The sequence below is a fragment of the Osmerus eperlanus genome, chromosome 3 (genome assembly GCF_963692335.1).
Source record: "Osmerus eperlanus chromosome 3, fOsmEpe2.1, whole genome shotgun sequence".
In the NCBI taxonomy this organism is placed as follows: Eukaryota; Metazoa; Chordata; class Actinopteri; order Osmeriformes; family Osmeridae; genus Osmerus; species Osmerus eperlanus.
The window spans coordinates 637,513-663,998 of record NC_085020.1 but is presented as its reverse complement, the minus strand read 5'-3'; the positions used below and the strand labels follow the sequence as shown (position 1 = coordinate 663,998).

At 43.0% G+C, this 26,486-nt stretch overlaps 2 protein-coding genes across 15 annotated transcripts in view; one reads left to right on the top strand and one right to left on the bottom strand.

The window, feature by feature from the left end:
- The window catches only part of obsl1b (obscurin like cytoskeletal adaptor 1b), a 31,853-nt gene extending 21,290 nt beyond the window's left edge, over window positions 1-10,563 (top strand). For 11 of the 12 annotated variants that reach the window (XM_062456309.1, XM_062456312.1, XM_062456308.1 and 8 more), the window contains 8 exons: window positions 1,136-1,402; window positions 1,842-1,954; window positions 2,150-2,303; window positions 4,527-4,688; window positions 4,909-5,013; window positions 5,401-5,667; window positions 7,686-7,955; window positions 9,350-10,563. In XM_062456309.1, the coding sequence (XP_062312293.1) occupies window positions 1,136-1,402; window positions 1,842-1,954; window positions 2,150-2,303; window positions 4,527-4,688; window positions 4,909-5,013; window positions 5,401-5,667; window positions 7,686-7,955; window positions 9,350-9,360 (1,349 nt within the window). In that variant the 3' untranslated portion in view covers window positions 9,361-10,563. Of the gene's footprint in view, window positions 1-1,135; window positions 1,403-1,841; window positions 1,955-2,149; window positions 2,304-4,526; window positions 4,689-4,908; window positions 5,014-5,400; window positions 5,668-7,685; window positions 7,956-9,349 lie in introns of those variants that run through there. The other variant, XM_062456306.1, reaches the window with a different exon arrangement.
- Window positions 10,564-10,824: 261 nt separating this feature from the next.
- Window positions 10,825-26,175, bottom strand: ctdsp1 (CTD (carboxy-terminal domain, RNA polymerase II, polypeptide A) small phosphatase 1). 3 transcript variants are annotated; one of them, XM_062456318.1, is made up of 7 exons: window positions 25,808-26,175; window positions 21,112-21,260; window positions 16,581-16,682; window positions 14,969-15,025; window positions 13,423-13,515; window positions 12,873-13,058; window positions 10,825-12,582 (listed from the first exon to the last, which is right to left on the bottom strand). In XM_062456318.1, exons 1-7 carry the CDS (start codon window positions 25,878-25,880, stop codon window positions 12,454-12,456), a joined length of 789 nt encoding a protein of 262 aa, XP_062312302.1. In that variant the 5' UTR covers window positions 25,881-26,175; the 3' UTR covers window positions 10,825-12,453. The 3 variants fall into 3 exon arrangements, with proteins under 3 accessions (XP_062312302.1, XP_062312301.1, XP_062312300.1); XM_062456317.1 differs by lacking the exons at window positions 21,112-21,260; window positions 25,808-26,175 and adding exons at window positions 17,517-17,646; window positions 18,331-20,537; XM_062456316.1 differs by lacking the exons at window positions 21,112-21,260; window positions 25,808-26,175 and adding an exon at window positions 17,517-20,540.
- Between the last annotated feature and the right edge of the window lie 311 nt (window positions 26,176-26,486).

Here is a 26,486-nt window from a genome sequence, read left to right as displayed (position 1 = left end):
TTTCAATGTTGACATTGCACGAGTGAAGCCTTGATAATTCCATTAAGTGTGTCAAAGGGGAATCAGATTGGAGGATAGAAGGAAGTCCTCATTGAATAACTATTTAAGCCTCCTTTTCCCTGGATGGGAAGATGTACATCAGACAGCGGCTAGGATTACATTACAGACACCTTCTTCACCGCTGACTATGTTGTCCTGGGGACTAGCTACTGTAGGGCTCACAGGGGCATTTTAGCCCCTAAAAGTTTTAATGATTAAGATGTAGCCAAGCATGTTGTTTTCTTTGTATGTGTTTTGTGGGTGAGATGGTGGGGCTGTGTGTTAGTTAGAGGCTGTCCTTTCAGCAGGATTGTGTGAGGGAAGGGAAAATCTGGATTCTGGCTGCTGTTGGCACCTCCTATGAATTTGGATCTCCTCTCGTTGCATCTAAATTTATGCACTGGCCTTCAAAACCGAGGTTGTTGTCATCGGGTCTCCAAAATAAACGGCTCTTTCTCCCTGGGGAATGCTGGTCTGTATTGGAATAAGTAAAAAATGTTGGCAGATTCAAGGTGGGCTTTGGTGTAAAGCGCTGTATTCAAATGACAAAAATACTTGCTCCTCCCACACAGCCAACTGTCTGGCTGTTGTAAAATATTTCTCTGCCATGCACACCCTACGCTAGCCTATACAGTAACAGGAGCTTGGGATACACCCTACAACTGTCATTGAGCGTTCCTGTGAAGAAGGAACACTTTGTAACATTGTCTGGAAACTTTGCTCAACCTATCAAGTGGTAATTTACCACATGAAGTAACAATTTGTTGGTTCTTTATAGTGAAATTGTAATTACAACTCAACTCTTGAACTCCCCATGTTAGAGATTTGGATATGTAACAAAGCACTAGTGAAAAGCCTGCATGAAGTAATGATTAATAGATTATCAAGTGCAACAAATAGAATCTGAATTGTCATTGCATAATGATATACAGTACTTGTTTTAACAATGGAAGGTCCAATGTTCAGGACCCCATTCAATACCTTCCAAACACTCATTAGTAAAGAGCCAAGGAAACAACAATGACAGATCTAAAAACATAACTGTTTTTTCTCATCTCATAATTCTAAAACAAATCCTCTTAACTTGTTCCTACAGCTAGAAAGATTTCTATTCGGAAGGGATTAACTGACATCCAGACCACAGAGCGTGAGACTGCGTCCTTTGAGGTGGAGCTGTCCCACACCAGCGTAGTGGGCACCTGGCATAGGAACGGGGTCCAGCTCAAGCCCAATAACCACTGGCGTATGAGTGCTAAAGGCCATGTTCACAGCCTCACTATCTCCAACCTGTCCCTGGACGATACAGGCTCTTTTATGTTCTGTGTGGAGAATTTGAAAACATCTTCAAGGCTTGTTGTTAAAGGTAAGCAACTGTGACGCCATCATTCAGGATGCATCATTCAGGATGCCATTTTTTATTGTCCCAAGACACAAGGCTCTGGTGAAAGGTCCATACTACTTCAAGACAGAGATTCCTGTACAGCTATAAATGCCAATAAATGTGAACTTTCCACCTAAATTACTTAATCTAAAATTCTAATGAAAATATTTCATTTGTCTGAAGTACAATAAAAAAATTTGCTGCATCAATCTAAAGACAGTGTTGCACAGAAAAGGCCTATGGAGTAGACATGCATTCATTCAGGCAAATGTTACAAAAATACCGTATTGCACTCTATTACCATAGCATAGCATGAAGACTTCTTTAGAAAAGGCCTGTGTTTGGGCCTTCAGACAGCTGTATTAGTTGTATTTAACTAAGCAGATATTTATAGTCTTTCTTTGTCTTTATGTAACTACAGAACCACCGGTGACAATTCTGAAAACCCTGGAGGATATTAGACGCCCGGAGGGAGCAGTGGTGTCTATCGAATGCGAATTGTCACGACACAACGTAGAAGTAAAATGGATGAAAGTGAGAACTCAACTCCTTTCATAAGCATTTTCAAACACTATTCATCAAGCTACAGGCCTAGCTATAGGCCTAGTTAATCTAATGACTATAGTCCAATGAGAACTGTTGTAACTATAGACAAAAAACAGTCAAATTAATGGTGAAAATGTATGTTATAATAAGTAGAAATAAAAGTGGATACTGTTTTCTCTTCAGAATGGGTCTGAGATGAATTCATGCCAGGACTACAGGATCTATGGCATGGGCAGAAAGCGCTTCCTCCAGATCCTGAAGAGTACCGTAGAAGACTCTGGCGTGTACGTGTGCGATTCTGGAGAAGCCAGCACTTCCTGCACCGTGGAGATCTACGGTACTAAAGACCTCTGTCCTTATCCAGCAGTGGATTCTCATTTAACACACAGGAATCTGGAAGAGGGATTTATCTTCACCGATGATGTCCCTTGTATCATTTCTATCCGGTCAAGACCCTTTTTTATTGTAAATAGTCTACTTTGTTCATGTAACAAACAATACATTACTTAAACTATTTCATGTGACAGTAATATAGTAAAGCAGTGTAAGAACTTTTAGGCTACTTTCAACAGCAATAAATTTTAGGCACACAGGAAGATGTTTCCAGTTGGGGCTTCCTGCCAACTAAACTACAATGTGGCATCATTGTTTAGTTTTGGAAGCTGGGTGTGTAGCAGACAAGAGATCTCTCTCTTTTAACACGTATCCTACAACCAGTAAACAAGGTTAACAACCAAAACATAACTTGTATGGCGGCACGACAACAACAAACTCAGGTCATTGTGTAACAACTTAATTTCATCAGTAGCTACAACCATGGGCGGCGGCAGGGTGTGGCTTGGGCCTCAAATACCAATCATTGTGTTGGTCCCACCTAGCCTTAGCCTGGCTCAGCAGTCCTACGTACTTCCGCTCAATTTTCATTTTGCTTCTGTACTGCGTCTGGGCTTTCGGTATATTAGTCAGATGTCTCTGGTAAACTTTTTACCGGACCAATCAGCGAACAGAGGGAGTGGCTGAGAACGATGACGTTGATGTCGTGCGGTAGTTTGAGTTGTAGTTCAGTAATGGCGGCGGAGAAAGATGCGAGCGAAGCCATTCGGTCCATTGTGGCAACGCTGCCGAATATCCAAAAGTTAAAGCCGGAGCAAGAACAATCTTTGCAGAGTTGTGTTGGTGGCCATGATGTTGTGGCTGTTGTGTCGCTCCCCACGGGGTTCTGGAAAAGTTATATTTTTCAGCTAGCTCCGTTAGTGACTAAATGTACGGTGAAGGAGTTGGCTAAGGCGAAAGCTAGCGATTGGTTATGGCAGATCCAATTTTGTTTAAACCTAAACAGACTACCCGCCTTCAAGGAAGTTAACGCTTGTCAATGGATCGATCCCAGACTCTCTGTACAAATGAAATTTACGAGAGTACGGTTAGGACAAGGCTAGGTTAGCCATTGGCTACATTTACATTTAGCAGAGGCTCTTATACAGAGCGATTACAGTAAGTACATGGACATTCCCCGAGGCAATTAGGGTGAAGTGCCTTGCCCAAGGACACATCATTTTGCACGGCCGGGAGTCGAACCGGCAACCTTCTGATTACTAGCACAATTCCCTAACCGCTCAGCCATCTGACCCCAGATGCTGGGACCAGGCTACAATCACAACCAAACTAACTACGACGACAGCGCTACTAATACTAAACATTAACGATTTGCTCTTCCAAGTGCAAAAGAGATTACATTATCTGCACAGCGGCAGGGTTATGAATATAAACCCATGTCTTACCTGAAGTTCCAGGGCATCAAACCCGGCCTTGCATTCCGGTGTGTTGCTAATAGGTGCGTTCGACTTAATGCAGCGCCGGCGGCGCCGGAGAGCGATCCTCGAGCAGACGGCTGGGTCAGCCAGCTCATCTTCTCCAGAACAACTGCTCGAACTCTGACACACAAAACATCGGGAGTGGGATGCTGCCGGCGTAGTTCCACAACAAATGGTTCCTCAGTTTATTATTTAAAACATACATTCAATGCAGGCCTAACCCAATGTTTAACATAAAGGTAGGCCTACGTTTGTTTTTTTGTTTTGTTTTTGCGTTTACGTTAGGAAAAATTGGGACTACTGTTTTGAGGTCAGCATTCCTACCCTTCCCGCCTGCAGATTATTTCAGCTAAATTGGAAACCTGTTGTTTGTGCCACCTCTATGGCTCAAGACTGCCATCTGTCGGTAGAATATAATAACACTTCTGACCTGAGCGATCCCGTAGGGCGTAGGCTATACATTTGAGCTTTTTGCAGTATTTCAATTGACATGTTAAAGCATTTTATTAATCAGGAACTATCATAAAATACAGCAACACTCATCCTACTGACTACACACCAAATCATCACAAAAACAGAAATATCAAACAGAATAATGTATGTACACACCCACAGACACAATATAAAACAAACTAGGAGCTGTTCTAGTTTCACAGTACTCTAAGGCTATTTAGCCATGCAGACCACTAACGTATGTTTGCGTGTTGGTTATTGTAAACAAGCTTTTCTTCTCTGAATGCTGTGGCCAGAGCGCGAGCTGCAGGTGCTGCAGGGCTTGGAGGACCTGGACATGCAGGAGGACCAGAATGCCGTGTTTGTGTGTGAGATCTCCCTGGAAGACGTGCCGGGGGAGTGGTTCAAGGACGGGGAGAAGATAACTCCCACCAGCACCATCAAAATACGCCAGGAAGGTCATCTGTGAAATTGTGATCTTACTGACCATAATATTTTTGGTTTTCAGAGAAAATCAACATTTCACTTGATACAGCAGAATATGAACTATGACATGATTGAATACTTCTATCAGATGAAATACACATAACACATATGATCACAAACCACACATCTAAATTTGTTCTTCTTTGCAGGCTCAGAAGTTTAGGTAATAACTCATTTCACGTGTCTATTCAGGGACCAAGCATTTCCTCCTGATGTGTAATGTGAGAGGAGAGGATTCTGGAGAGATCAAGTTTGTCGCCAAACACATAGAATCAATAGCCTACCTGGAAGTAGAAGGTAAAACATTTATGTAGCCTATCGTCATATTATCGTCACTGTTGTATTGCTTTTCCCATAACCTCGATCTCTTATTGATACTGCATAGTTTATCAATAACAATTCTGGTAATATCAGAAATAACTTTATATACTGTATACTTCATGTACATTAACATGGGGATAGGTGCAGCTCAGTGGTAGAGCATTTAACGTAAAGTCACTTAGGCTACTGAAGTGCCCAGGGTTCAAATCCGGCCTGGGCACTTTGCTGCATGTTTTCCCCTCTCTCTTTCCTTGCCTTTCCTGTCACACTTCACTTAAAATCGGTCTAAAAAGCATGACAAATGCCACCCAAAAATCTTTAAAGACAGGCTTCACCATGTTAAGTCCCTGCTGGTGTGTGCAGAGCTGCCGGTAAGCATCGTGAACGCGCTCCAGGACCGGACGGCGCTTGAGAAGCAGCGCGTGGTTCTAGACTGCACAGTGTCCAACCCGCGCTGCAGCATCCGCTGGTACAAAGGACGCAACGTCATTCTGCCCTCCGAGCGCTTCGAGATCTGCAGTGAGGGCTGCTGCCGCAAGCTGGTCATCCAGCAGGTGGCGCTGGAGGACGAGGGCACATACAGCGTGCAGGTCGGGGACTACACCTGTTCAGCCAGACTGACCGTGGAAGGTGAGACTAAACTATGATTATTAACTGGACTGTAATTTGTCTCAACTGTGTTGAGTTAGATGACAGTTTCTTTTCAGGTTTTCTTCGAAAAGTTCTTTTGTGGACCACTGTTCAAAATGGATCTTAAAGATAAATTATAAACTATTTTCTAGGTTGTGTAAATATTTTTAGCATATTTCGTAGTGTTTCAGCATATCTAAAGGACAAAGTATTTACTGTAGGCCTATATATGAACACGAAAAATGCAGCAAATTTGATTAACCCTAAAAACATTTTGATAACAAACCACAAGTTTAGGTTCTAAAAAGACACTGAGAGAAACTTGGGACCAAGTTAAATCTGCTGTGCCCCAATAAAATCTAAAAATTGAGTTTTAACAATTTACTTTATTAGTCAGTGCATTAATTTAGATTGATAATCCCGGAAAAAATAAAGGCAGTATCCCAATCAACGCTTGTAAAAGCAAAGCAGTTTAACCATGTCAGCGCGCTCTTCTGAGCTTGCCAAATAGCCACTGCAGCACACACACAGAAGTGTCGGACTCGGCACATAAGACAGAATTGAGGTAGGGTAAGAAAACGTTACAAAACTAAAGAAAGTTTCAAAATGATAGGCCTACTGATCATCTTTTTTTGACACAAACATATAAACAATATTACATGAAGCTCAAAAAAACATTATTTGCGCTCAAATGAATGAGAAGAAAATGTGTGTGCTCGCATTAACTATTGATGTCCCTGCCAAAGCTGATATCAAACTTGCGTCCCTGAACTGTTGTATAGTGGGTTAAGCAAGGGGAGTTTCTATAGCCGAGTAGTGCATTGTGCGCAGCACGCTTTGAAGAAAAAAAAGGGATATGAATAGGGGCCTGTGCCCCAGTAGAGTTTTATGTCTAACAACGCCCCTGCTTGGGACTAAACTGTCAGACAACATACCAACATGACCACAGAACCCAGTAATGCAGCACCAGCATCAGACACATCAGGTTCCTGTCAGCACCATGTTTCAGACTGGCGCCCATTGAAATGAATGATCAAGTACAAGAGTCAGCGCTCTGGAAATAACCGCACCCAGCTCCACCTAGCATACACACACCAGTCAATATGATGACATCAGCCTGCTGGGCTGGTTAGAGACCCCTGTAGCTCCAGACCTCCAGGGGCCCCAGGGTTCCTCAGGAACCCACACTCCAACGCATCCTGATAAGGAAGACTCCAACATAAACATTCGATGCTTCAACAGAAACTCTTGAATTCACAGTAAACATGAATAGAGATGTAATCACGTACCTTCCTTAACAACACAGCACTAACAATCAGACATAAATGATGAACACCATTCATTCTCCCATGGCAGGCTAGCACAGCACTGACTCTATGATCTATATCATGGTTGAAGGTGTTCATTTAAATTCAGAGATGTATTTGAGTTTATTACCAGGTACATCCCCTGTAACGCCCCCCCCCCCCCCCCCTGTCTGGTAGCTGCAGCCCAGTCTCTCCTCTAACGCCCCCCCCCTCCCCTGTCTGGTAGCTGCAGCCCAGTCTCTCCTGTAACGCCCCCCCCCCCTCCCCTGTCTGGTAGCCCAGTCTCTCCTGTAACGCACCCCCCCCCCCCCTGTCTGGTAGCTGCAGCCCAGTCTCTCCTGTAACGCCCCCCCCCTGTCTGGTAGCTGCAGCCCAGTCTCTCCTGTAACGCCCCCCCCCCCCTGTCTGGTAGCTGCAGCCCAGTCTCTCCTGTAACGCACCCCCCCCCCCCCCCGTCTGGTAGCTGCAGCCCAGTCTCTCCTGTAACGCCCCCCCCCCTCCCCTGTCTGGTAGCCCAGTCTCTCCTGTAACGCACCCCCCCCCCCCCCTGTCTGGTAGCTGCAGCCCAGTCTCTCCTGTAACGCACCCCCCCCCTCCCCTGTCTGGTAGCTGCAGCCCAGTCTCTCCTGTAACGCACCCCCCCCCCCCTCCCCTGTCTGGTAGCTGAAGCCCAGTCTCTCCTGTAACGCCCCCCCCTCCCCTGTCTGGTAGCCCAGTCTCTCCTGATGGTGAAGGAGCTGGAAGACACACAGGTGGTGGCTCCAGAAGAGGCCTGCTTTGAGTGTGAGGTCTCCATGCCTGTCCTCAAGGCCCCCCTGTGGACATTGAAGGGGGAGGCCCTGCAGCAAGGCCCCAGGGTGTGTCTGGAGAGGATGGGGACCGTCCACAGACTCACCCTGTGCCAAACCTCTGTGGAAATGAGTGGCCTGGTCGAGTTCACATCAGGGAAAGCGAAGAGCAAAGCCCAGCTTCATGTCACAAGTCAGTTCAATATTTTCTGGGGGGAAATGTTTTAATTCCTGTTTTAATGATACTAGTCTATTAGTCTGTGTGAACCTGTGTGATCTGCCATTCAAACATCACATGGCGAGAAATCTTTTTTACTTCTGAGTAGTGCTTGCTGCTATAATCTAAGTTTGGTGTTTATGTTCAACTCTATCCATGGGCATAGATATCTAGGTCAAGAGATGAAGAAAGCATGTCTAAGGCTACTTTGAGGGCTATTTTGAGACAGAAGATTGTAAACTACTTTTAGTTTTATTATGTGTCTCGTAAATGAAAGACAGTATTGATTTCTTGTGGTGGTGGTTTACTAGATTTTGAATTGAGGTCAAACACATCTAGTGCCAGACCTCACTCACACCTTGTATTAACATGAAATGATCTCAGCTACATCATGTGTATCTGGCCCCTGGGTCTAGACATTGGACACCAGGGATGGCAAAAGTACACACATCCTTCACTCAAGTAGAAGTACAGATTCATGTTTTAAAAGACTGGTAAACATTGAAGTTCCGACTACACTTTTTCACTCAGATTAAAGTAAAGAAGTGTGGGCTCTGACAATTACTTAAGTAAAAAGTAGCCAGTACCTGTTGGACCTCACATAATATGAATACATTAATACAAAAAGACACTGTAGACATGTTGCACATTCGCCAGGAATCATTTTTGACCACGACAATTTCAAACATCTCCCTCATACATATATGGCCATGGGTGATCAGCAATGTCTCTATTCTCAGTCATATCGACATTGCTAACTCCCACTGTTCATCTATAACATACCTTTTTTTCGACAATATTTTTTCAACCTTTTGAAACTTTTTTGACCAAATATTTGTTAAACCTTTTGCAACTTTTTAATCCAAAACCTTTTTTTGCAAATATTTTTTCCACCTTTCAAAACTTTTGTTTTTAAAAAAATGTCTGAAAATATTTTTCCAACCTTTTGAAACTTTTTGAGCAAATATTTTTTCAACCTTTCAAAAACGTTTTTTTTTTTTTTTTTTTTTTCAAAACCTTTTTTCCAAAGCGTTATTTTTAAGATGTATTTTTTTTAACCTTTTTATCAAAACATATAAATTATAATATATATATCATGCCACCAAATATAGAATACAACTAAAGTAATGAGCTTAGCTTTAAAATGTAAGAAGTACAAAAGTACAGATATTTGTGTAACAAAATATAAGGAGTGAAAGTAAAAAGTTGTCAGAAAAATCTACTCAAGTACAGTAACGAAGTCTTTGTACTTTGTTACTTCCGATCTCTGTTGGACCTCATATCACTGAGGTTGCATTTCAAGAAAGAATAGTTTGGTGTCTATATTGAAGTCAATTTCCTAAACTTTGTTCTCTTTTCAACTTTCTTAGGTGACCCATGAGTGACGGAATCATCTTGATATGTTTTGAACATCCGAAAGAGATGGATCGCTAACTGTTTATTGTGTTAATATTTGAAATGGGAATTCAAACTCCGAAGGTAAAAAATTAAATTTGATATTCTCTTAATGACTTCGAATTAAGGGTGAAAGAGTGTTTAGATCTTTAACAGTAACTTTAAATGTTTTGTATCTTTGTTGTCCAGCGCAGATCATCATACTCACATAGCTTATTTAGTGGTCCTAGTTATATCTGCTAATCAACCGTTTAGCGGTCTGGAGAAAATCACAATTTGATGGAATATAAAAGCAAATATTTGTCCAATACATAAGGTATTGGACAAAAAGTATAATTGGAGGGTTTATTTTATTATTAGGGGGGCTGAAACATCCTAATGTCTCATTTAGAATTGATAAGCTCTTATGAATGTGCACACAGGTGAGGCCCACTTAAGGTTGCATACATAGTTTCTGTTAGTTCTGACAGTAGTAGATTTTACTGCAAAGTTAGTTTATTTATTAGGCAACAATCATATTTATTAATTGTTCAGTTGTCAGTTTAATATATCAATGTCATAGTTTCATGTGTAATTTCCATCTGTTGTCCATTGTATAGACATTGTTTTTTACACTTTGAGATTTTTGAAGGCAGACATTCAAGGTACTGTGAAGAATGGGTTCTGTCTAGCAAAATGAGGCTTGTAATATAAATATACTGGGCCAAAATTGGGTACATTTACAGTAGGAAAGCAGAAGACTGAATTGTTCTTTATATTTATGGTCTTGCTCAATTAAAGCATAGTAGTTTAGGAGTTAAAGTAATACTAGATTTAATGAGGAATACATAATGTATTCATGTGAATTGAAGTCAGTTCCATATTCCATTGTTTTTCATTTTGTGTGATTCCAACACCCCACCTTATACTGAATATCAGTGTATGCATCATTCATTGTAGTGAATTATGAGCTTGTTCAATAAAACATGCTTTATTGTTGCAAAGTTCAAATACAGTTTCTAGGTTTTTTTCCATTATAGAATTGATGAGCAGCAATTATTCACTCAAATTTGTTTTGCTTCTTAACTCGGGTGACAATGTTAATACTCATAATTGAATACAGTAAAAAAAAAAAAAAAAAAACATTATTGTAAAAAGGGTTTACAACATGTTCATTCTTAAAATTAAAAGATGAATATGATCAAATTAACTCAACATTTTGTATTAATGCAAATACACACTGGCGCAGTCACATACAACATACACACACACGCGCGCACACACACACCAGACTGTGCCAAATACTACCTGGGCTAGCTAAAGGGTCTGTGGTTGGCCTGGGCTAGCTAAAGGGTCTGTGGTTGGCCTGGGCTAGCTACAGGGTCTGTGGTAGGCCTTACCCATCAATATGATAACTCAGGTTCATTCACCAACACACAAGTTGCAAAGTAATATCACATTTTAACAGCTAAGGAGAGGAAATAAATTGTGCTTGTGTAAATCATGTCATATTGTACTTTTCTAGAACATCTTGGTAGATTAACAACCATACTTCCCGGCTCTGTACTAGCATTAAAACAAGTTAGCATATGATATTTATTTCAATAAAGTTTGCCTAAAAATATGAAAATGACATATTTTGACATGTGAAATATAGCAATGTTAAAAATAAATCAAAACAACCTTTTACAATCGTGATCATTCGTACAAAAATAATCTCACCACATCCATATTGGCACTTGTAGGTTATTCAATCAGATTAGAGTTTAAAGGTCCATTGTCCAGAGGAAACTGAAAATCTAGTAACAGTCCTGCCTTTTCAAATAAAGACCTCCAATCTTCAGAGCCTTTTAATGACAGAACATGTAAGATTGTAATACACTAGGTGAGCAATTGATCTGTCAAGGCTTTCTGTAAGTGGGGTACGTTACAGGGATGATAGTAATGTGATCACTGTGATGCTTTGGATATCCTCAGGGAAAAGTTCACCTGTCCCCATGTATGTTGATATCAGTGCATCTTAATGGTGCACAGAAATGCACAAATAGTGAAGAGGTAAAAACAATGTTGATTGGAAATAGATTGAAAATCTAATAACTGAAAAAGGTTTTGAATAAATCAATAATAAATTGATTGTCATTTAGTAGGCACACCGGCCCAGACTTCACCAGGGTTCAACAGTAATCATTGCGGCTCTGGGCCAGTTATTCAGTTGTAACCCAGGCATTCTAACATTCACTTGTTAGAACAGACTCATGTTCAGCACACGTTTGGTTATTCATACCAGAATCAATGGCATATTCAGCCATACCTTCTAAATCCTAATGAAGTGTGGAAGTCTGCCATGGTAGTGATACTGCGTGCCTACTGAGCAAGGATCATCCTCTTTTCTAGTAGCCAGACAGAGGTTTATGTGTTGAATGATCAGTCATCACTTGAGCACATACCTGTCTTTTAGTCAAATGAAGTGTAAACTATCAGTGGTCAGAGTTCTGATGAAGGTAATGACTGATGGGGAGAGAGAATCAACCCTAAAGGCTCTTCTACACTATAAGACTTGACACAAAATTAATGGCTTGAGTATTTTGCACATATTAAACTCTTTATTACTTATGAAGATAGGGTTAGGGTTTGGTGCGCTCTCTCACAAATACAATATATATTTAACCTGCCCAGGTCTGTGCCAGTTTATTTTAGACTTACTACACCAAATAGGCCAGTGAAGAAAAAAAGTTTTACTTATAAAAAACATTTTTCCATAACATCTTTGCAGGAATTGAAAATCCAATCCACCAGATTAAAAGGTAGTTTTCTTTTTTTTTTTTTAAGAAAGAAAAAGTCTTGAGAAGGGCTGTGTGAAGGGGGGGGGGCAAGACAAACCAAGTGTGAACAATGGTTACTTACATATCAGTCCAGTTACTTACAAATCCATCTTTGTGCCATAATGAAAGTCCTCTCTGCCATATATTCTAGGAGTGGAATATGTTAGGTGGCGTTGACCCAGACGCTAGCTGGTCCTCACGGTGGGACGCAGCGCTGAGCCAGCGCCCACCAGCCTCCGTGGCCCCACGGGGAGAGTCGCTGGAGATCTGCTCTCTCGTTAGCTCGTAGTCCTCTGCTGCTTGAGAACATCGTAGATATTGTCCACTTTGCTCAACCTCTCAAAGAACGGGATGAGATCGAGCAGCTCGGTGTCGGCCATGTCGTCAAACCAGGAAGCGACGGGCACCTGTGGACGCATGCGGAGAAGGAGCGGACAATCACAAGTGATCTTTTACTGTTGGGATGTCTGGTATCAGGTCAAACTCTTACAGCAGTTTCAATCGGTTACAAACATGTTTTGTTCAGGTCTTCAACTTCTTAACAAGAAAATGTAGACAGTCTGTTTATGAACATAACCGTACAATGAACTCACATTTAATCAGACTATCTTATACCCAGATGAAACAACTAATTTCATTAAGTTACCAAAAAAAAAAAAAAAATCCTAATTGTATTATTAAAGAGGAGATAACGCACAGCGTTGTCGGGGTGGAAGATGTAGGAGGCAGGAGAGTTGTCCAGGATGATGACCTTGTTGAGGTCTCGGCCCAGACGGCTCAGGTCCTTCACGTAGTTTCCCCGGTGGAACACGCAGGACTCCCGGAAGAGGCGACTGCGGAACGCGCCCCATTTATCCAGAAGGTCAGACACGGGATCTGCATACTGACAACACCAAATACAATACATGGTCACATATAGGATAGTAAAACATTTGTTGTGTACGGCTGTAGTTTCTGTGTGTCTGTGGACTTTCCTGTTACATTTGGATGGAACTGGACGGTGAAGCTGTGTTGCTGCGTGTGTCACTGAGCGTTTGTGTGAACGTATTACATTTAGGTCTGGCACAAGTGTATAAACTACCAAGAGCAATAATTGGGTTACCCCTCCAGGAATTCTAAACATAACATTTGGAAAAAAAGGTGTTACATTTTTCTTGACGGTGGTGAAGCAACTGTTCCAGCCTGCCTGCTGTCCGTCCTCAGTCAACAGTGACATCAACAGCAAATCCTCACACTGGTCTTCTCACCTTCGATAAGCTTGCAGTGAAAAGCACACACTCAAACAGCTCTCCCATCCTCTTCAGAAACTCGTCCACATGGGGTCGCTTCAACACGTACACCTGGAAAAGGACAGGCAGCAAATGTTGAAGACGCATTCTGATCCACAACATGTCCAGTCCAAGCCAACATCACTAGAAAGTTAGTGGTTTTTACTTCAGCTAAATCTTTATATTCACAACACTTTCCCTGTTCTCGGTTATATATATATATATATATATATATAAATAAACAAATGGAATGCCTTCTTCTGTTCATATATATATCCATTCCATTCGGAATTCACACACCAGGACAAGATTGCCATTCACCATTTGTTTACTGGATTTGTTTACTGGTAAATTTGTGAATTGTAACACCAACTAGTATATGTAAACATTGGTAGGTCCAGGCTCGTATTAGGGGTCTAAGTCTGACGTGAGATTTCTGTGTGTGGTCACAGATGACCTAAGCTGCCATTTGTTTTGCGTTCACTACGATGCCGGTGGCCTTGTCTCTGAGCCAAGTCGTCCCGTATAGGCTTTCCCCCATTAACAAGCCTATCCTGGATTACTTGAAACAGACACAAGCCCTAAAAACAACAACAACAAGCATCTTCTGTCTTCGTGGAGGGTGGGGGTGGTGGGAAGGTGGGGATGGTGGGGAAGTTGGGGTGGGGAGGTGGGGGTGGTGGGGAGGTAAGGGGGCGGTGCGGGGGTAAAGGTTGGGATCCGGCAGGTTGTAATTACCCTTTAAAAACTCACATAGCAACATTCTGCCATTCCTATCTCCACTGGACTGGACATAATATGTGCTACCGACTGAAGATTGATGGCCAGTGATTTCTGAGAAGGCGGCCAGGGTTTCCTCATTTCATCAGGCCTCTGAAATAGCCACCTGCTGCTCGGACCCGTCACCAGAGAAGACCACTGCTCTGTCAGGTAGCTAGCTAGCAGGTTAACGCCGGAATGGGTCAGCATAAAGAAAATAAAAATCATCGGAGGCTAATATGGTCAAATATTGAGCATCCGTTTCCGAAGTGAGATGCAGATGCATTGCTGAGATCATTTATAATGTGATTGTATTGAGTGGTTTTCACTGAATCTGCGGCTTGCTTCGACTATGCTGTCTGTCACTGAGGTGCTGAGTGAGAATGAGAGAAGTAGTCATTTGTATTAGCGAAGCAGGTTCAGGCAAGGCACTCGGGCAGTGCGCGTCATACCACCCATCGCCGTGCCCTCAGGCCATAGGCGTAGCTCGATAGGCGGCGCTATAAAGCCGCTCCATGCACGCACACGCATTGTCGAACCTGCCGTCTGCGTTGCTGCCGCCCACCACCGTCCCCTTCACCCCCGTGTTGTCTGTCTGTGCTCCCCGTGGGGGGTTTAACTCGTTGCTCCCTGCCTCATGTCTTGCTATGCAGTGAAGGCGGGGAGCGCTTCCCCATGTACATCCATTCCGCCAATGTAAAACCATTTGTCATGTGTAAGAATAAATGGTGAAATCAATCACGTGAGTGTCTTGACTGAACCTCACCTGGTGAACTGTTCCATCGATTTCCACTGGAATGATAAAATCAGCGTTGTTCACTGGCTGTTGGGAGAGAGAGAAGGAACCCATTCTTAATTAACTAAATAAATGAATTCACACGTTTCCATGTAATACAAACAATTAGATTATTAAATATTTATAGTTGAGTCAAGTTGAGATTTTAAAAAATCACCCTAACTTATTTAAAAAACAGCCAGGTGAAAATAATATGACTCCTTTTAAGTCGTCCAATATTGAAATAGGAGCCTACTGTACTCATAAAACAGTGATTTATTTAGGTGTCTCTTCTGGCTGAAACAAGTCTCTCAAATGTTAGCTTCATCACGAGTTGTTGCCCTATTAGGCAGGGCACCATGATGACCTACATTCAGACATGTAGTAATGAAGCAGGCTCACAGACAGGCTCACAGACAGGCTCACAGACAGGCTCACAGACAGGCTCACAGACAGGCTCACAGACAGGTTAACAGACAGGTTAACAGACAGGCTCACAGACAGGCTCACAGACAGGTTCACAGACAGGTTCACAGACAGGCTCACAGACAGGCTCACAGACAGGCTCACAGACAGGCTCACAGACAGGCTCACAGACAGGTTCACAGACAGGCTCACAGACAGGCTCACAGACAGGCTCACAGACAGGTTAACAGACAGGCTCACAGGAACCCACATGAAACCTCGCAAAAAGTAAAGTAAAATGGAACAGCTACGAACTATTTGCCAACATCCCAGACCAGCGGGCAACAAAAAAACTAATCACTAAAACACTCATTAATAAATCACTGTATGTGATTTATTGTGTTTACATTAAATACATCACATATACACTATACATCTGCCTCTTAAGGCATTTGTTCCTTGACTAGAATGAAGTAAAAAATACTTTTGTGTCTAAAATGAATGTCCTTATTCGCCTTCCCCCTCCTGCTTCCCCGCCAGGTCAGGACGGGACTGAGGACAGAGACACCGGCCTGAAGCCAAAAACTAAAGTGCCTCGTGAAATAAATCATTCTAATCCTATCTTGTTAAATGTTCGCACTCTACTAAGTATGGAGGCCATAATGCAGGCTGTGAATAACATTTTCAACATTTTGTTATTTGTTGATTTGACCCAAAACAACTTTTCTAGCGACCGATGCACATGTGACTTTTGTGACCTTGTTTCCACCTGTCTGTATCTAGTGACATCCTTAGGGACAGACTGCGACCTGATAGGATCACGTCAGCAAGTGAACATGAGGGAATGATTTAGAATTCTAAATGCACAAGACCGCAAAGGACATCCACATGGCTCAACAGTTTTTCTAGCCTAAAATATTGAACTGTTTAATATGTATTCAGAATAGTTTGAGACACAAACATGGTTGAGTCCAAACTTGGGTGTTTTTTGTAACAAAACGCATCATAAAAGTGCTAAAATGTTATAAGCATAGAGCATTGAATTTTTTTTATATATTAAAATGAATTACTAAAACACTAAAACTTCTTTTAATTATGAATATGTTGTATTGGTCACACAATTACTTCACACATATGTGTGTACAGTATATTGGTAAGCATGTATTAAATGTGAAGTGGGTCACACTGACCAGTGTACCTTGAATGAACTGTGTACCAGAGTTTCATCCAAATCAATGACCACACAAATCTTCCCCGCATCTTTAGACTTGACCTGAGGGAGCAATGGCTTAGCTGGGAGCTGGAAGAGAATGTGGAGAAGCCGGGTCAGTAAGGAGACACATGCAAACAGAACATTATGACATGCATTTGACTTACATTGTAGTGTTGATATTTTAAGAAACACCAAGTAATGAAAACGTGCCAGAAACCCCATGAAAAGCTTGTGGTTTCATTACCTGCTGAATTCCCATTTGATTTTGTAGTGAGAGGACACATATTGCCAATGTGTTTGAGGCCGTCTGTGAGGCCGTTTGTGAGGAGGAGATATGGTGTTTTGAAGAATCGCATCCATAAGGGGGCACAGGGAAGCTACTCAAACAGCTGCTACACTGTTTACAGAACTAGTAGATATCAGTGGAGCGCCAGGCCCTTATGAGGGCTGACAATCAGCTCTCCTCCTTCAACAAGGAGCCAATGTTCCAACTACCACCAAGTATAAATGTGATACCCAAATAACCAGCCAATAACCCGGCACAATCCAAATGTGTTTGTCCCCGATGAGTAAATTATCAGGTCAGGTGGATAGTAGATCTTTTAAAGGTTGACAGGTCGAAATACCCCCCTATCTGCCAAGCATTAAGAGCCTTATGTTCAGCCACATCTTCTACTCAATTTAGGTCTTAGGCCACAGATTTGATCTATAGCCAACAAACAGCTAAAGCCAATACTGGACGCTCCTATCAAAAGTAGGCCAACTGGTGTACAAATCAACTGCCTCCACACTCTTTTCAGTTCATTGTCAGATCATGCAAAACATACCACACTTCTGAAATTTGAAAGTGTAACTCGCACCAAATTTGGTGAAGTTCACAACTAGTCCAGCAGCGTTGAGTGCAGCAAGGCCTTCTCCTACCTTCTGTGGTGGAGGTGTGCAGTACTCGCAGTCACAGCCCTCTGCAGACTCCTCCTCAGACTCCTCCTCCTCTGGGTCCTCATTCTGCTCACAGGCCTTGTTTTCATCCACCATCTTAAAGAATTCATGTGTCTCTTCTCCCCCTTCCTGTTCACTTTGTTCAGAGGGTCTGCTTCCCACTGAGACTGCCCTGTGCTCAGCTTCACCAAGGGCTGTTTTCTCAGAAACATCAGTCTCCGACCAGTCATTTGTCTCTGGGTACTGAGTCTTTTGCTGGTTTTCATTATTGATCTTCACTTCCTTAATAGAAGGTGTGAAAGATTCGGTGTGGTCATTAAACTCTCCGTTCAAGTCAACAACTTCAATGATTTTGAAATGGCTTAGTTCGTTCTCCTCCTCGTGTAATATGGTGTCTCGAGAGTCCCTCTCCTCCTCTCGTCCTGCAGCCTCCTGGTGTTGGGTGGGAGGGTTCCTTTTTCTCCCACAGGGCTCACAAGCCTCATGTTTAATACAAGGTTTCCAGGTATTTATTTCATACATGTAGTATTCTTCAATACCTGGTTCATAGATCTCTCCATTTTCTGTGCATGACCAGTAGGGTTCCCTTTCAGTACAAATACTAAAACCATCTTCGTCATCACAGGACTCTTCTTCATGCACGCCGTCTTGTGTTATTTGCCGGATTAAATCCAGGATTATTTCCTGGATGTAACATTCGACAGGTTGTGCATCCATGTCTTTTGTAAGAACTGGGTCGTCTGTCTGGCCATTGTCGGCATCACTTCCAGAGCCTTGCTCCTCTGAGGGTTGGTAGGAGTCATCAGCGCAGCTCAGCTCATCATCAACACACAGAGCGTCTGCACCCTCGTCCTCACAAGCCTCCACATCCACCAGACATTCACCCATAGCGGGACAAGACACATGATCTTTTTCGGAGGCTTCAGACAAGTATTTTTCCAAACCCTCGCTCTCCTGAAGCTCATTCCTGGTGACAAAGGCTCCAATAGCTTTATCTGTGTTCTCCTGGGTGTCACATTTAACAGACCCCTCGTCTGCAAAGGATCCAGTATCTGGTCTCCCAACATAGGGATGGAGGATGTTTAGTGCCTCATCTTCACCATGTTGTTCTTCATCAGAGGGTTTCAGATCCTGAACAGGGGTAGCGTGAGTGTCGTCATCCTCTGACTCTTTAGAGTCGTTGGCACAGGTTGTCGTTTTCTCCAGCTTGAGCTGTGCAACGTAAAAATCATGAACATCCCCACCCTCGAAGCAGGATATGTAAGGTCTTCTTTGAACAAAAGAGTGTCCGTGAAAGTCCACTCTGTCAAACAGGTCAAAGAAATCCTCAGTAACGACAGCACTGGAGCAGTCTTCATCTTTATCATCAGTGCTCTCGTCCGATTCCTGCAGGTCATCTTCTTCAAAAGACTCCCATTCGTTCTGCTCGTAGCTGTCCTCATCCTGGGCTCCTTTGTCGGACTCCCCCGAGTCAGAGCAGGCTGCGGAGGGGATGCTGCCGTCGTTACAAGTTGCAAAAGATTTGGTTTCAGTGGAAGAACACTGCGAGGAGGACTCATCTTCCTCGATGCAACATGCAGCGTTGTGGTCATAGAACGTGTGTTCACCCTCAAGATTTTCATAAGGCTCACGTTGCTCAAAGCATCCACAGTCTTCGCTAGTTTCCTGTTGTTCATCTTGACTGGTCTGACAGGACAGCTCACAGTGAAGTGAGGGTGTGGCGTAGTCTATGACATCATAACTGATGTCCTCTGCAGGGTCGATATTGTTGGTGTACTCGCTTGCTTCTGACTGACAGTCACTTTCACAGGGATTAACGTTTTCCTCAGTGCCTTGAGAGGACATGCGGGTATTAAGATCATCTGATACTGTAAAAGATTGTTCAGCTGAAGCCTCACTAAGCTCACAGATATCAATTTGCTCATCGATGGAATCAAAATTACTCAAATATTCATCGAGCACTAATGTACACTCAGATGTCTCATCAATTTGATAAGTCGTTTCAGAATACTCACTATTTCTAGCATAACATTCAAATAAATTAACTGATTCAGCCAAGTCAGGTTCAAAATCTTGCTCCAAAAACTCTGTTTCTGTCTGGCTCAGTCTGTTAGAATCGAAGGACTTACTCTGATCAGAGTCGGGTTCGAAATCTTGTTCAAAATACTCAGTAGTTGTCTGGCTCCGTTTGTCTGGCTCAACAGACTCGTTCTGTTGATCAGAGGACTTGCATAGTTGGGATGACTGGAGGTGTTCTGTGCAGTGTTCACAGAGTCGGCAGCATTCAGAAGCTCGACTCTGATTAGCACTGTGCTCAGAGGACTCACCGAGATCGAAACCCTCTAAGTTCTGAATGCATTCATGACATGATTTGTTTACCATCTCTGTCTCACAGGCCTCAGGGTGCTGGTGAGGCAATAAACAATCCTCCCGGGGTTGGATCCCATACTGCTCCAGACCTTCAGAGTCTCCGTTAAAGGGTACAGAGTGTTCGATCTCTTCTTCAAGTTCTCCGTTCACGTTGCATTGCTCAACAGCGGGATCGATTTCCTCGTAGACCATTTGGTGTTCAGAGTAGTTCACCACGGCTTTTGTTGTGTCTAACATTTTGCAGGGTTCGTCAATTTGATCGAAAGGCTTGGTTGAATCCATGACTTCTCTCAGCGCTGAGACAGTGCAGCGTTCAGCCGGCATCCCTTCACACACCTCCTCTCGTCCGGACAGTTTACTAGGGTCTGACGGCTCCAGGTACAGGAACAGCTGTCTTCCTCCTATGGCCTTATAGTGTTCTGAGGTTTTGAACTGCTCCAGGCATTCTGTGAGGGACCTGTTTTCCCCAGAGAACCTGCAGACGTCGGTGAGGTCGGGGGAGAGAGGGTGCTCGGTCGGTTGGCGGGGGGAGTCAGAGAGACCACAGCCCGCCTGCGAGCGCAGCAGCAGCGTGCACGTTGACATGACAGGAGGTCACAACCAACACTGACACAAGCGCTCGCTCTGCCCCCTCTCCAGAAGACCTGGCAATTTATTTTTGGGGCTTCGAGAGACGTGACAAATAACTCCTGGAATATCAAATCACTATAAAAAGCTGAAGTAAGGCATAAATCTGAACCTGACACCTGAGACGATCCTGACCACCTGATCCCTGGTTGCCGTTGCTAACGGCCATGTTGTTTTCTTATAATGTATTCAATACTGTCACGACCAACTGTCATATGTCCAGATAATATCAAGTGTACTGATACAATTTCTACATGTTGGCAAATTAGCAAATCCGTCTCCGTCTCTGCCTGTAGAGACAATGTCTTTCTCCTGTTTACGACTTATTCGTGTCAGTAAGTCCTGATTTTTTGATATTTTTTAGTGTTCATGCATATAATGGGTATTCTGTACTGCATAGGTTTACAGCCTGCGACAGATACCCTCGTAAACATGAAAGGAATTGCGCAAAGAAACATGTGTTGCGGCTCATGTGACCCTCTGTCGTGTTGAGCCTCTGCTGTGAAGTGACCAGAGGGACGACAGATGAGTGATATCTCTAAGAGGGGCAGGGGGAGAGGAGGGGCAGGACACAGCTTACTTTTGACAGGGTCCCGTTTTCCTCCACCAGCAGCGGGGCATTGTTGTTGACGGGTAGCTGCTCTGTGTCTTTGTGACAAAGACAGCAGAAGAGACTGTGGAAAATCCCCCGTTTACGAGGCTTCTTAGTTGAGGATACTGCATGAGCACCTGGTAGAGAGCAGGAGAGAGAGATGTTTATATTCTATTCATACCTGCACACCACTATTCTTTAGTCCTCAAGTTACCTCACAGAGGTTATTTACAGGTGCTTGAAGGGGTTAACAGGTTACATAAGACAGTCTGCTGCATATTTCAGTGCCTGAAATAGTCGTGTCTTCATAGAAGGGAGCAGGGTGAACCCAAAGCCCCGGATGTGTCCCATGTTCAGAGGGCGTCTCTTGTCTAGTCACAGGGCTAAATGCTCCAAAACTAAATTATGTTGTTTTTGATTACATAGTTAAGGTGTCTGTAAAGCAGAACTGAAAATGAGTTTTAAGTTAATCACACCACAGAAGAATGTGTTGCTACCCTTCCAAATTAGAATGAAAAAAACCACCGACAACACCGTATGTTAAATTAGGCTTTGAAAGCGTGAGAAAATAAGCAGTCTTCTCTGCTTAATACTAGTGGGGTTGTGTCGCCTGAAGAAGCTGAAGCTCCGCCTCCTCGAATTTATTGAATTTAGCAACAACATCAACAACTAGCTAAATCAATTGCAGATATCAGAACAGACCTACCTGCAGTCTGAGTGTTTTATGTGTTAATTATTGTCTTTGCATCGTACCAGCTGACTAACAGAATGCAAGTTATATAAACTGTCTGTGATCTGACGTAGATAGGTTGGGTTTTGCCCCGCCTATACAAAACCTGAGCTGAAAACGGGTGAGAAACTGTTCAACCGTCTAACTCCACATTTCTGTGAGACAAAGTTTTCGCACTTTGCACATGCTTTCAGAGACTCATTTCACACGTATATAATGTACTGAGAAGCAAATCATAGAATTTGCTTTACAGCACCTTTAATAAAAAAAAATATGAAAAGGCTATGAAAACTGTTTGCCAACTGTCATGACAACTGTTTAACCCTACACATTCCTCTGGTGCCACAGATGCACAACTATAAAATACAAAATCTTCAGATTAGTTTATTATTTTCATAGTCAAGAACACAAACAATGATGACAATGAATAAACTAAAAGCCAAATAACTTTTCCTGACAGATTCTCAGCATTTAGTCATGCAGTCTTGGAGAACTACAAGATTAACAATCCATGTTCCCACTGCTCCTTGGCAGACACACTGGAAACAGCGTGGAAACATCCCTCTGACAGAGAGTGATGAGAGATAGTCTTTACAGGATCAAATCAATGACAAATTAGCCTAACTTTGATGGATATGGGGCTGTCATCATAAGACATTAGCGTGCCACTCTAAAGTGACAAGACTTGTTGCTATGGTGCTTATGGGGACAAGTCTGCAAAAATACCTTGAAGATAGGAAAGTGATGAATTCAAAACATGTTTACTGCTTTTAAGAAAACCATCTTCTACTGACTATGAATGGTATTTGTTTTCTGAAAAATTAAATAGATACTGGCTGTGGAGCAAATGCACCACTGCACGATAACAACTTGGTTCATGTAGTGAGTTTGATCCCTGCATGCAGTTCAGTTGGGTTGAGAGTGAACTGAGTCACATGGTGATATAGCTATAGCCCTCCCATGGCGCACTGTTCAGGCACACTCATCTTGGTACAAGTTGAAAGGTTTGTGTGCAAACACGTGTGAAGGAACAGGGCAGGTGAGACGAGTAGTGAAGAAACATCCCGCTGAGCTTTACGTTAGCTCTTCTGATATTACACATCAAGGGCTTTAAATAGCGTGCGAGAGCAGTTGCTGACAGCGGTTAATGATGGGATTCTGGGTAAATATAGCCTCGCACACTCACACCAGGCCATAAACGGAGTCACAAACAAAACCTTTTTGTGTCAGTAATAACTGCAGAATGAAATATTTACACTGTGTTTATCTGTTTCACTTGAACGTTATGGCCTAATATAAATCAAACCTTATAGGCGTCATCTTAGCACGGTGACGTCATATTTACATACAGTATTTACATCTACTTCCTGATTGAAGGGTGGGTGGGTGTGTCCCGTACTGTTAGTGGCTGGTTGGGACTGTGAGTGGATGTGACCTAAACTGCTAACAGACGATAAGTTCTTCCTTAATTTACCATATTCAGATAACACATCAGACTGCTTTGAGCTGTAATATAATTTGTTTGCCTTGTATGAAATCTTATGTGTCGAAAATGTACGTTTTTTTAGCATCTTGTGTCCTGTGTCGTAATGTGAAGTATGTGTTGAACCAGTATCCATTACATCTGTACTGAACCTGCCACAAGAGATCTGAAATGCAGACTTTGCAAACACTTTAACAGTATGTCAACACAGTGTGACTTCAATACTTCAACAATATTCCACCATCGTATTTTCAATTAAATATTTTGTGCGGCTGGACGGGGTATTGCAGTGTAAACAGAGAATGTCATGTTGGTTGATTGGTGTTCAGAGTAGTTCACCACGGCTTTTGTTGTGTCTAACATTTTGCAGGGTTCGTCAATTTGATCGAAAGGCTTGGTTGAATCCATGACTTCTCTCAGCGCTGAGACAGTGCAGCGTTCAGCCGGCATCCCTTCACACACCTCCTCTCGTCCGGACAGTTTACTAGGGTCTGACGGCTCCAGGTACACGAACAGCTGTCTTCCTCCTATGGCCTTATAGTGTTCTGAGGTTTTCTGGCCACCAGAGCTGGCCTCTGGGGAGCTGGCCTCTGGGGAGCTGGCCTCTGGGGAGCTGGCCTCTGGGGAGCTGGCCTCTGGGGAGCTGGCCTCTGGGGAGCTGGCCTCTGGGGAGCTGGCCTCTGGGGAGCTGGCCTCTGGGGAGCTGGCCTCTGGGGGAGCTGGCCTCTGGGGAGCTGGCCTCTGGGGAGCTGGCCTCTGGGGAGCGACAGTAACGCGCTCCTGACACATGCAGTGTGACCCTTGGGTCCATGCCTCACACCCCGTCTCCCGGAGGCCAAGACACTGATAATGAGCTTACAGCTTTTCCAAGGGGCACGGCCAGCCTTGTGCCAGATCAGCATGTTTTCGCCCTCAGGGTAAAAGTGTCGTATCTGGGTTTGTTTGACGAGCATCTGTGCTTCTATTCCCATCCAGACCGCCTCTCCACGACTGACTTTCCACTTCGACACACGATCCGCCGCAACAATCTGACAACTTGTTTCACACTAGCAGCAGCAAGTGGGCTAGCAGGTTTAAGGGCGGGGGTGAAGGAGATAGGCTTGGGCCACAGTTTGCCCTGGGGATTTTACTTGATTGCAATTTGTCTTCAAATACACATACATACTAGTAAAATGTGCAGACATGCATAGGCAGGTGGCAAGTTTTAAATTCACATGAAGGAGCAATAATTAATCTCCATCAACATCACACATAGTTCCTTGTAGACATGTACATTAATAGATAGTAGTACATTATAGAAATGTACGGACTACATTTGATAAACGACACAGTTTCAGGGCCTCTTAAAGCTCAGGCTGTGTAGAGCAGTGCAGGACGCAGCCAAGCCCCTCTTCCTGGCCTCTTCTTTCCTGGAACAGGTTTGGCGCCTGTGACCCTTGGCCAAGAGGAAGTGATCCAAGAGTTGGGAAGAGTGGGCTAACACAAGCTTGGACCACACTGCCACCTTCAGGTCAGAATCTGCAGTGCAGGCAGGGGTAGAGCAAAATGTATGTGTGCATGTGTGTATGTACTGTCCCCAAAGGGAAATTGCAGTGCAGTCCCCAAAGGGAAATTGCAGAAATGTGGGTGTGTATGCTTGTGTGTGGATCATCTTCGATTTTGTATTTTGAGTGGTGTACTTGAGATGTGCATCTTGACAATTGGGGGTCTTTGATGCAAATGTTTACACATTTCAAATTATTATGCAGTCAATGATGCATAGCACTGAACTCTTACTGTCCTTAGAACTTTGTATACGGATTTACTGTTTAGTGTCAGAGATGCACATCACTTATGGATCTGTCAGGTCTTAGGTGTGGGAAAACTATTGAATAGGCTATGTGATACTGTTCAAAATACTATCACGTTTTTGAAGTGTAGGCCATGAACGTATGTTGTGTTATGGTCCTATTATTTCTCTGAGCCCTCTTGAATAGAGGTGAATTGACAGAGTTGCTATTCGGACCTTCAGTAGTCTTACAAACACAGCAGAGAACTGTCAAGCGAGGCTCTAAATTGGACCCCGCCCCCTTGTGTAGGCTACCCGTTAACGCTATTAAGATTTATTACTTACAGTAAATCAACTGAAAGGCAATATAAAAGCTGCAAATATGACAATATTCTATACAATAACGGTTAGAAAGACTTTTCATTTGTATTTTCATTGTCAGGTTGGTCTCGCAGTAGCCACCAGGCTTACCTAGGCCTAATTCACGACTTCGCTAGCTACAACTTTAGCTACTCTTGCTAATAGCATAGGTAGCCGAGCGAATATGTGTGAATATTTAATGGAGAAAAGACTCCTAGCGTATACTTCATAACTTAACATTTGGTCTTTAATTTTGACACGGACATGAGAATAGCCGCTGCCCTGCTGTGTCCATAAACGTTGTCATGCGCAGCAGACCACTTTAAAACTTTTCCAAACTCACCTTCCTCTCGCCGAGTTGAACTATCTTCCTCATCTCTTGAAACTTGCGTGATGATTGAGGACGAATGATCCATTTGAATCGTTAATCAACAAAACGGAAGTAGCGTATACCATTCAATATATGTAGCCTAGTAGTTTGAAAACTTTAAATGTGACAAATATTATTTATATTTCGCCACTCCCCGTCGTTGCATGGGCGCATACTGTGCGTCTAAAATGTTGCATTAAGTAGCGTATTCCAAATTGAACCTGTTGACACCATCAGAAGATAAAAATAAAAGGATTAAGAAAAAAAATGCAGTTTCAGTTGAATACTTTGGTTCAACATGGAGTTGAGTTGAACAACTTCAATTTCACGATGCAAACATGGAACTTGACGGTTTCAAGGATGCCCAAAATCTTAAAGCGACAATGAAGTGCCTTTTTCTTATTACAGTTTATTGTAAATATATTCTCCATTTATTAAAAACAATATCCATAAATTACCTAGTAAAATCGTCACTTAATTTGGGCTGTTCTGCATAACATCGGTTATTGTTATTCTGGTTGCAAAATCAATTTTTAAACAGTTGCATGCATCAACTAGAATGACAACCAAAAAGATGAACATGCAGGTAGGTTGGTAAAATCTATTGTCAGATTTTCCAAATAATCCTCATCCGTCTTTGATAAAACTTTGA

What these genes read in the sequence shown, in the direction of transcription:
- ctdsp1 (XM_062456316.1), bottom strand. Translation starts at nt 20,489, where the DNA reads ATGTCAACGTGCACGCTGCTGCTGCGCTCGCAGGCGGGCTGTGGTCTC. An exon ending in TGGTACACAGTTCATTCAAG is followed by an intron (nt 15,026 to 16,580) that starts GTACACTGGTCA and finishes CTCTCCCAACAG; the next exon opens with CCAGTGAACAACGCTGATTT. An exon ending in TCACTGCAAGCTTATCGAAG is followed by an intron (nt 13,059 to 13,422) that starts GTGAGAAGACCA and finishes TGGTGTTGTCAG; the next exon opens with TATGCAGATCCCGTGTCTGA.